The 11,849-nt window shown below is 33.4% G+C and overlaps 1 protein-coding gene across 1 annotated transcript; it reads left to right on the top strand.

Annotated features, from left to right (window-relative positions):
* Positions 1–1,716: 1,716 nt before the first annotated feature.
* LOC123211673 (protein WVD2-like 3) lies at positions 1,717–7,742 on the top strand. The gene is made up of 6 exons (XM_044630495.1): positions 1,717–1,801; positions 4,010–4,092; positions 4,215–4,308; positions 4,401–4,472; positions 4,640–4,766; positions 7,542–7,742. Exons 2-5 carry the CDS (start codon positions 4,016–4,018, stop codon positions 4,733–4,735), a joined length of 339 nt encoding a protein of 112 aa, XP_044486430.1. The 5' UTR covers positions 1,717–1,801; positions 4,010–4,015; the 3' UTR covers positions 4,736–4,766; positions 7,542–7,742.
* The last annotated feature ends 4,107 nt before the right edge of the window (positions 7,743–11,849 follow it).

Consider the following 11,849-nt stretch of genomic DNA (forward strand, 5'->3'; position numbering starts at 1 on the left):
CAAAGTGGCTTCGCCAAAGATCTGTCGTGCTTCATCCAAAACATCTCCCCGTCGCCCAAAGATGCAAACGAAGATGAATTGTCTTCGGCCACCTAAAGAGACGAAGACAAATCATCTTTGTCTCTTCGTCAAATGAAGATGATTTGTCTTCAACTGCTGACAGACTCTCTTGAGAGGGAGAAGAAGATGGGTGGGAAGGGTCGGTTGTCGATTGGAACAAAGAAGATGGTCGAAGAAAGAGAAAAATACCATAAGGGAAAAATGTAACTTTTCAAACTTTGGGTGGGGAAAATTGTTTGTTTTTCAAATAGAAGGGGGTGGGGGGGATGAGATAAAATTTTAGTTTTTTAAATATATTTGTTTAATGACAAGTGAGCATTTGAGTTTTTAAAATTTAATGGATAAGAGATTGAGAATGGACCAAATCTTGAGTGGGAATAAGTCTTTTTGGCCTTTTTAAAAAAAAAAAAAGCAATAATCCTAAAAATCATCCCTTCGTCTACTAGATCTATCTATGACTTAACATAGTTAACACCAGCGAGAAACAAGGATAGAACAATTTTATGAAGGCCAAATGACTATTTCCCACCCAAGGTTTGATGCAAACCCAACTTTTCACCTACTAACCATCGAAAATCTAATACCTACTCGTTTGTTAATTTTGGTCATTATTGTCAAGGATGAAATTGTTATTTATAGAATTTATCTAAAAAATATTAAAATTATCTCCTTTTTCCCCCTTAGTTTTAAAAACTAACAATTTTCCCATAATTTAGTTTTAAAATTAATTTTTTTACGTTTACAAAATTCATTTTTGCCTCCCCCCCATTTTTAGGGTTACATATTTATAATTTTGAAACCTTCACTTACCCCCCATATTTTTTACTCTTACACTGCCACCCCATTCTTTGAAACTTTCACTTTCCCTTCTCTTCTTCGGTTGCCCCTCACTTTCCGGTGTCGTTGTTCATTCTGTTGGTGCACCTTAAACTCTTGAATTAATGGACATATAACGAAGGCCGAATACAAAGCCAAAGTTGACTGAATCGATGTGAAATAAGCTTAGGGTTTCAACTTTGTCGACAAATTCACATCATCATCGACCTCTCCTTCGGTGGTTGACGACGACACAACATCTCCTTCCTTCAATTTGTCGAAATTGAAGGGAGATAGAGTGTCGGTGGTTAACGACGAAGCCAAATCAAAGCTTTTGTGGTTGAAATCGAGTAAGATTTCTCACTCAATTTTTACCAAAATTTTGTGTTAGGCAAGATATAAATGGGAAGAAGGTGAAGGGGAAGTCACATCTACTCGGTCTTAGTTGCTGGAGATAGAGGGAGCAAGACATTGCCGGTGATTTAGATGTCGAAGTTAAAGAGGGGGTGAAATTGAAATTTTTGAAAAGGCTAGGGATGGCTTTATATAGAAAAAATATAAGAGTCTAAATAAAACCTAGACTTGGGGAAGAAGGGGGTTAGTTTTTAAACTTGAAAAAAATAGAGGGACAATTATTACTTTCAAAACTAAGGTAAGAAAAATAAGATAATTTTTTTTATTTTTTAAATAAAAAACTAAATAACAATTTTACTCTTGATGATATCAATCAAAATTAATAGATAGTAGATATTTGAATTTTAAAAAATTACTATGTATAAGTTTGGGTTAGCACCAAACCATGGGTGGGAATAAGTCTTTTGGCCTGGTATAAAAGGAACTCCGGTTTGAAAGAGAGACAACCGATTCACACACAGCTCCATTTTCCATATTCCACTTCTGCTCTCTTTACAGATCTGATAAGACCGTGAGTGATTTACCTTGTTTGAAATTCTTTATCTCTCTTTTCTAATTCTTTATCTGTTTATCATCACCATGCATGCAATGTAGCTTCAATGATTCTTTCATTCCGTTGCCAACCGATCTGTTAATGTTGTCTGTTTGCTTCTGGGATTTGTTTTTTTGGTGTGTCTTATCACCGCAAGCATTTTTTCTTCTCGGGAAAAAGTTTTAAAATTTGATATTTTTTAGCTTTGTTGAGTTCAAGTTTCAAGATTGATATCATACTCGTAGTGGGCAGAAATTTCATGTTTTAAAATTGTTTTCTGCAGTATTGTGAGTAATATATTCTGGGTCAGAATGGAATTCAGTTTGGGTCATAGATTTAATGCTTTTTTTAAGTTGGATAATTCTTCTGTATTTTGTGTGTCCACAGATAAATGACTGAGCTTTTAACATGGTACAAGTTTGTTTATGAGTTCGATTCCTTATTGTGCAAATTTTATTATTAAATGTGACCAACTAAAGATTGGGTGGCTTGAATTTTGAATCAATTCTTTAGTTGATGATTTTTCAAATATATACTCTGGAATGTTTTCTTTCAATTTTGGTAACATTTCTCAATTTTGGTTGTGCCTTTCTTTTCTCTCTCTCTCTTTTTTTTTTTTTTTTAATTGAAAGTAAACTCATTTCTTCTTGTTTGACTAGGTCCCTACACAGTTAATTAATTGCTTTTTAGAGTATAATCTGGTTGTTTGGTAGGAATTTATTCATGATTATTAGTTTGAGCAGACTCATTTATCTAATTATTCTTCTTTTATTTGTCTTGACCATCCAGTTTTACGAAGGAAAATGATTCTGTTTGCCACTGTTTTTTTCTTGTAGGATCAATCAACTGCATTTTGAGCTTGTCAAAGACTTTGTTGTTCATTTTTTCTTAATATTTTTCCCTTTTCACATTGTCTTTTTGCTTGGTCAAGCTTGAATATCTTTTATTACTGCAGGTAATCTACTTTTACCTTAAGTAAAATCATTATATATGTTTAGTTGCCACTAAAATGAGTTTTATTCAGTGATTACCTTTGTATTTTTAATGGAGTGTTCTTCTGGAAATGAGACCATTTGGTAGATAGCTGCAAAGGCCCAGGATGAAATGAATTTTTGCAAACTGGAAATTTATTTGCTATTAGGGATTGACAACAGATACCAAAATTAATTCTTTTTGCCTGATTAAATATGATAATTTTGATTACTCTTATTTTGAATTAGAAGTCAATTTCCAAATGTTTCTGTCATATTTTCTACCTTATCATTAAAACCAATTCCTTGAGCATCCCAAAGGCTTAAGTCTTTCTCTTTGGAAACATGTGGCTCCCCACAATATTATTCAAGGAAATTTATTGTTCTCCCATGGTTTACAAGGTCAATATCAGAATTAATGAATAATAACATCTTAACCTTAAGCATTTTACATCCAACAACATCCATACTCAATGTGCATGTGTAGTGGTGGTTCTAAAATCAATGTTGTGAATTCCTCATTCTTGTTCAACTAAAGTATGGTGCTGCTCTAGCTAAAGTTTCAAGGCCTCATTTATGGAACGGCTCGGTTAAACCTGTAAGATAATAGACTTTGTCATGAAGGCTTTCTCTAGTCTTGCATCAACTAAATTGTTTGTTTCCCTTTTGCTTTATCACCCTGGCTGCACTTTGTGTCTCTATTGATTGTCCTTGTAAACTATAAAGTGGCTTGTATATATTGTTATTGTTTGTTTCCTCTTTTTGGTTTTTGTTTTGACAATAGATAACCTAAAATATATAACATAGTGGATATAGAAGGATTGTGTCAAACACTAGTGAGCTTAAGGACTAGTGACATTATGATTACTTCTTATATGAGTATGCTTAGGTATTCCTTTTCCTCATTGCCTTGAAAATTGAGGTTTTATTGTGTCAACATGATATTGGACCATCTAATGTGACCATAATTTAAGAGATGATTACCATAAATTTAGTGCAGAGATCATTTGTGACTGCTGGTAATATTAAAACCTTACTAACATATCAAAAAAAATCTCATGGCAGGCCATGAGCCACTTGCATTTGCTGTCTAATTGTAAATTTTTCATTTGGTTAAAAGTTTTGCAAAGTTTTATTTGAAAATCATAGAGTTGACAAATTCAGGATGAAGTAATTGTTTATAGCTGACCTATTAGCTTCATTTTTTTGGGTCCAGCCACCTATGGTGCTGAGGATGCCATTGCAACCCGAGAACACGAAGCACCCTGATGAGGAAGATTCTTGTTCTGTAGCTTACTCATATCGTTTGACCCCCAGGAATCATTGTTTGATATCTTATTCTTCTATACCTTCTTGTTCTTTCTATTGCCTCTCCACTCTCTTTCTTTTCAAAATTCATGTTATCTTTTCACTATGCATAGAACTGCAGCATCTTCAAGGACTATTAAGTCCAGGATGACTGTTTCTGCAGCTCCTCCATTTAGATGTACAGAACATGCAGGGAAACAGAAGGAGGTACTGCCTTTATATATATATATATATTCAACATGAATTTTGTAGTTTGATTTTTCATATATAATGTATCTATTATGTTGCATCTTTTTTAGTTTTATTCAAAATTAGAGGAGAAACGTAAAGCAATGGAAGCTGAGAAAAGCCAGAGTGAAGCAAGGACCAAGGTATGGCTCTCATGCAAATTAGCATAGTTAGAAATCTCTCTTTCTAATGATTTTTAGTGGAAATTAATTATCATGCAATTCTTTACTTTGTATTCCCACTTTCAGTTATGTTGGCTTTTCTGAGTTGGATGATTCTGACCCATCTTGTTACTTTGACCTTCTCCCAGATCTTAATATTTGAAGGAAGAGATAGAGGTGGCGGTCAAGCCATTCAGAAAGAGTTTATCTTTTATGGGGAACCCAATGCCAAGCTTCTACCATGAGGGACTACCACCAAAAGCTGACCTGAGAAAGGTATTGCATGGTTTTGTTTGTTCTTCTTGTCACATAAAAGTTTAGGATTCTGAGATGCCATGCAAACCACTTTCTCCACAAAGCTGCTGAGAAATTTTGACTTTTTAATTGATGAATAGAAGCATAAAAGCATAAGTGTAGGGTTCATCTATTACAAAATTATTTTCTCCTATATGTTGAAACACTTACATAAACTGGAAAAGAAAGAAAGGGAATTCTTAAGCAACTGCTGGGTCAGGCCTGCCTAGCAGATTCCACATTAGGTGCTGTGGCACCATCAGCAGCAGTTGTGATCTTGTCCAAATTCTGAGCCTTCCCCAAAATAATTTGGATCTGAAAACCCAGTAAGATGGATGAAGAATTAGAACTTTTAACTAATGAAATAGAAGAAGGAAGCTAATTAATCAGTACAACCATAGGTTTCTGAATGAAAGAACCTCCATGAACCTGCTTGGAGTTCACAGTAGATATCTTCACCTCTGCAGCATCACAACATGAAAATCTAATTAGTTTCAATACTAAAGGATCTTTAGTTAATTAACATGAATAGAATGGGACCTCCTACCCTTGTTAATAGCCAGTCCATCTCCTTTCAGAATCTAAGCGATTTTTTTAACAGTAGGAAAGGCTGCATTAAATCACACCAGTGTTTGCATTAATACAGAGAAATAGCAAAAGTTATCCAACTAGACAGTCTGTTAGAGAAAAGATTAACTTTAAGCTTTAGTAGCAATTAAAAAATGTCTGCAATTTTGCAAGTTATCTGTTAGACTTAGATTATAACAATAGTATAAAAGGAAAAGGATAAAGCAATAGTATGTACCCATGTCCATGGCTAGGGCTGGATTCGAGCCGAGCCTCCAGCTCGGCTCAGTTCACATATAGCTTAGCTCGTGAAAGTCAAGCTTGAACTCGGTTCAAATTTGGCTTGACTCGTTTTTCGTTATTAAAACGACGTCATTTTAATATATATTGGTCAAAACGATGTCGTTTTGTATCAAAATTTTTAATTGAAAAATCTGATGAGTAGTTGGAGCCCGAGCTCGGCTAGGGCTGGCTCGTTTCGGGTTCGAGCTCGAACCGGCTCTGTTCAAATCCAGCCGTATCCATGGCTGAGAGTTCAACATTATTGTACTGCTCTATGTAACACTGCAACAAGTACATCTTAAGAAAGTGGAAGCTTGCCCAGTAGGCAGTTAGATGTAACCATTCTGGCATTACTATGATAGCTTTAGAGCTTGAAGGTCTCTGTCCCTAGGAACATGATGCTTAGGTGTGAGGTTGAGATGGCGGAAAGACAGAAGAGGATAAGCAGCTGTAAACAGGGCATGCCACAACTGTCTTGGGCTATTTTCTTCTGATAGAATTACAAAGTGGTAGCAAGCAGCTCTTTAAGCAGCAGGTTTTTAAAAGCATGAACCAATGAAATTAGCTTGTTTGGATGGAATCTGTGACTAATAAACCCCATTTAGAAAATTCTAAAAATGCAGATTTTCATGTCATTAATTTTTCATTTTAGTAAAATGCAGAGAGAAAAATGAATTAAAGCCATCCATCTAAGAGCCAGTGCAGATAAAAAATCGAGGAAAGATAATCAAAATTGAGCTTTCAATTCTACATTTTATGATATCTTTATGAGGAATTATGAAGAAATATATAGCTAATAAAGAAAACAAGAAAAAATGTAGATAGCCTAGCAAGACTGTGGTAGAAAATGAAGGGCTTCCTTTATTATCTTCATTGTAGAGATGACCTTTCTGAAATTCCTTTAAGTTTTGGGCTAAGATTAATGATATCACGCCTTTTCCACTTAACATTGCTCGTAATGTCACCAAGATGTCATAGTTTGTCGCTCATTTTTCCTTTCTTATCTTTTTTTTTGTAGGAAATGTGTTCAGTTAAAAATTACACTGTTGTTCATGTTGGACATAAAAAATATTGCTTCATTTTGTAGCAAGTATTACACTGTGGTAGAAAAATGCTTATTTAATTAAATGAAAGGATCATGTTACAACATAACTAGTTATCATAAAAACAAATCTGTTCGGCTTTTGCCTCACAATTCTCAACTTAAAGTCCTCATCAAAATTAGCAAAAGCAGCTGATCCTAAGGGTGCAATTGATTTGCAGGTATATGTGTATGCATGCTTTTTTTTTTCCCTCATTTGGCAGGGAGTAGAGATAAAGAGATTAAGAAGTTTTGTTTTTCTATTCCTGGTACCAGTTGTAAAATGAAGCGATATTGTATATGTCCAACATGAACAACACCGTAATTTTTAACTAAACAAACTTCCTAAAAATAAAAAGATAATAAAGGAAAAATAAGTGACCAATTGTATCCTCGCTGCATTTCTATAACATTTTGGTGATATTAAGAGGAATGCTAAGTGAAAAAGGTGTGATATGATTATATCTTAGCCCAAAACTTGAAGAAAATCCAGAAAGAGAATCACTACAGTGAATATTTGTATCCCTAGGCCTTTGTTGGTGCAGCTGTAGGCAGTAAACTGGAGCTGTTACCCTGTTGGGTTTTTCAAAAATAGGCTTTTGAACCTAGGAGACAGTGAAGATGAAAGTATTTGTAGGAAATGTGTTACTGGAATTTGTGACAAGTAAATTTAACCGATGAAAGCAGTTGAACCTTAGGCCACTGGATGAATTGGCCTTGATTGTCCTCAAGCTTGGAGGCTAACAAACATATTTTCTTTGTCCCTGTTGCATTCACCAAAAATATGTATCTGGTTGTTTAAAAATGGTAGGAAATTTGTTTTACAGGAAAAGCGTGTGGCCTGGTCTCTTACCTCCTCCATTGTCGCCTTTTAGAAGGGCATCATCCTTGTGCCACTGCATTTTCACAACATAAGGTCAGAGAAACTTGGTTAGGAAAATTTCAGAGTGGTTTTTCATTTTGGAGAACTATTTTTAGCATCCAAGGTTTAATAGTCTGGTCCAATTTTAACATATGTTGCTATAGGATTCAACGTTTATTATACATATTAGAATAATTTATGGTGGCTTTTGGGTTTTACAACCCAAAAGATGATTTGATATCTTAAAGAACTCAACAATTTCAGCAATGTGAGATGCACCTCTAAACTCAACATTTTTATTATATTTTGTCAATATGAGATTTATCTAGCGTATTGAAATATCATAGTAAAGCACATGAATTACAATAAGTCTCCAAGAAGTCCCTACTACCATACAATGTTTCAAGAAATTCAAATAAAACACCTAGCAAGATTATTTGTTCAAAAAAAAAAAAACTGAAAACCTTTAAAGTGTCTTGAAACCACAAAATTTTCATTCTTGTGAATTCTTTAGGGAAAGGGAGAAGAGAAGCCTGAAAATGTTGAGGGAGATCAGAAAAGTTCAATTCTTCAAAATCCAAGGATATAGAATCTAACCCTATAGTTTTCTTGGCAACGAAACATACCAAGCCAAGAACAAAAGATAAAAACTTAAGCACATTACTCAAGATTGTAAAGAAATTGACACACACAAAAGCATAATTCCCAATCATTTCACAAGAAATGAGCAATTCTTATACAAAATTTCTCTCATCCAAGCGATCATAATTGATTCAAGAAAGTTTATTTACTTGGGTATGTTGGGAAAAGCAGTAAGTGCAGATAAAGACATGCAGTAGCAGTGTCAAGATTGGTAAAGCACATGACTTACATACATTAAGTCTCCAGGAAAATCCCTACTACCATACAATGTTTCAAGAAATTCAAATGAAACACCAAACAAGATTGTTTGTAAATAAAGAAATCTGAAAACTTAAAAATGCCTTGAAACCCCATCATTTTCATTCATGTGAATTCTTTAAGAAAAAGGGGAAAAATCACAACCGAACAAAGAATTTCAGAAGGGAAGGCTGAAAATGTAGAGGGAGATAAGAAAGGTTCAATTCTTCTAAATACAAGGATTCTAATTAAATTTCCCCTAGAGTTTTCTTGGCAACCGAACATACCAAGCCAAGAACAAAAAATAAAAACTTAAGCCTATTACACAGATTGTAAAGAAACCAATACAAAAAAAAGCAATTCCAACTATTCCACAAGCAATGAACATGTGAATCAATAAACTTCTGTGGTTATTTTCTTTCACAAAATTTCTCATCTAAGCTACCATAATTGATCCAAGAAAGTGATATTTACTTGGGTATGTTGGCCGAAGCGGTATGTGCAGATAAAGACATGCGGTAGCCTTGTTAAGATTATCAAGTTACCCCTCCTTGTAAATTGATGAAGACACAGTAACGCTTCTACTACGAGCAATAGTTCTGGTGCCATCTCTCAAGTGAAAAACTCTATGGCGCTTCTTGGAATGTTGAAGAGGCTTGAGATTTTTGTGAGGGAGTCTGTTGTAATGGGGGGCCGGTCTTATATAGAGGTGATAGTTATCTTTGGGGCCTAGAGTTTGTTAAGAGCATTCGGTTAAAGGTAGTTTTAAAGAATCATGAGATTGCGTCTGTTTCCTAAGCAGCCTAGGCACCCAATTCATTACCACTCTATTTGAATATTTTAAATGTAAGATCTTATTTACATAAACAAACATTAAATCATTAATTCTAATTCCACTGGATATACACGTAGGCTATAAAACATTGAATTAAAAACTTTAGGATTGAGAAAATACTTGAAACATCATACAATCTGAAACTTTGAATTTATGACGTTGTTGCGATTACGTGCATTGGTATGACTAATCTTTCGCTCCTGAAACTTCTCTAAAAGATAACTTTCAATCAATAAAGTTATATTGTATGGTTTCAGTAAGAGTATCTAGTTTATATATAATAGATTTCATCAATGGGATCAAAATCCTTAAATCCCACACTAATCATGACATACGTATACTAAACTTGTCTTTATTAGTTACTTAAATCTATCTGTAAACTATCATTAAAGTATTTAATTATTTGATTTAATTAAATTAAAACTATAATTAATGTTTGTCTATGTAGGAAATTTTGTAATTAACGGGAATTTAAAAAGAAGGCCTATATTATGGAGCACCAATCCATTCCTTAAATAACAGTATTATTTACACAAATAATAAATATAAATTTGTATATAAATATTGACATACTATTATATAATTAAGTATTATTTTATTTTTAATTCAAAATCACTTAATCATATATTGATATATTACTGTTTGTGCATAAATTTGTTTTCATTGTTTGAACATATAATTTTATTATTAGCTAAAATTGATACTTTAGAGTTTGGTAACTAACAAGGATATTAAACCTCAAAAAAAAAAAAAAAAACAATGATTTTACATTAATCTTTAGAGATAGAATATTAGTAAATATTATCAATATTTGTATTATCTCTGAGTATTAATTTATGTACACATGGGCATGTGTCATGCTGTCGAACTATACAAATCATTAGATTTTATCGTGATTTAGATCTTATCTCAAAATTCAAATTCTGTCGATGATGTATGACTATTTGTGCCCCTACACACAATTATGCCTTTATCTAGAAAACAATTATTAACTCAATTCAAACAAGAAAAAGACTAGAATTCCTTCAAGCTTATTTGTGGATGTTACAGTCCTCCTCATTTTATATGAATTTTGTCTCTAAAATTCACTCAAAAAGTTATGAGAATTGTTGCCACATGTCTTGCTCAGCCTGCCATGTGGCCTCTTCTATTCAATAATTCCTACAAATAACTTTAATTAAGGGGATCTACCTACATCTGAGCTCCTTGACTCGCTGGTCAAGAATTTGAGCTAAGCAGTCCTCATACGCCAAATTATCCTTGAACTTGATATCCTCAACTCTGAGTACATAGGTCAGGTCATTGATATACTTGTATAACAACAATACATGAAACACGTCATCAATGGGATCCATGCTCGTTGACAACGCAAGCCAGTAGACAACCTTACACGCTCCAACACCTTGAATAGTCTCACAAACCTTGGTGTTAACTTGTCTTTCTTATCGAATCTCATAACATGCTTGTAAGGGGCTACTTTAACAAATACTTTATCACCTACCTCGTACTTAATATCACATGCTTATAGGTTTGAATAACTTTTTTGATGGTCTTGAGCATGCCTCATCCTTTCTCTTATCAATCTTATGTGCTCTATCATCCTCTAAGTCATCTCTAGACCTAATAACTAAGTCAAGATATCTCTCTCTCCTATATCATCCCAATGTAATGGTGATTTATATTTTCTGCCATATAGAGCCTTATATGAAGCCATCTTGATGGTTGCTTAATAACTATTATTGTACGCAAACTCTATGTAATATCTCTCTCCAGATACATATCCCTACCTGAAATATAACCTAAAGAGACATGTATGACCTATGACCGAACTACTAAATTTAAAATCTTATCATTTGATACATGATCATGCAAACTCAAACATGCAAAAAGGTATAAATATTGACATATTCTTATGTAATTGAATATTATTATATTTTTAATTCAAAATCATTCAATCATATAGTGATATATTATTATTTGTGCACAAATTTATTTTCATTGTTTTAGCATGTAATTTTATTGTTTGCTAAAACTAATATTTTAGGGTTTGGTAACTAACAAGGATATTAAACATTACAAAAAAAAAAAACTAAAATGGATTTTAGGTTAAGCTTTAGATATAAAATATTAGTAAATATTATCAATATCCGTATTATCTCTAAGTATTAATTTATGTAATAATAATAATGTATTATTATATGAGTTTTTTGGGTAAATTGTGCCATTATATAATTCAATGTTTAACAACATCTATCATTGAGTAAATCCTCATGACATCCTACACTGCTCTAGCCATTATTCAATTGGTAATCCCCTTGACATTACACTACCTCTAAAATTTAGAGGCATATGATGACTAGATAGGCTATAAATAGGATACACTTGTCCTCTATTGCTACCTTTAATCTTTACTCGAGGTGTTCTTACACTTCTTTTACTTTTCTAGGAGAGTGCCTCTATATCTGAATACTACTTTAGCACTAATGGGGCCTGATCTAGATACCCCATACTGGTTGACACCTCTTTGTTTTGTCTTAGAACCTCTTTCACAATCTAGAG

The sequence above is a fragment of the Mangifera indica genome, chromosome 3, assembly GCF_011075055.1.
Source record: "Mangifera indica cultivar Alphonso chromosome 3, CATAS_Mindica_2.1, whole genome shotgun sequence".
Classification (NCBI taxonomy): Eukaryota; Viridiplantae; Streptophyta; class Magnoliopsida; order Sapindales; family Anacardiaceae; genus Mangifera; species Mangifera indica.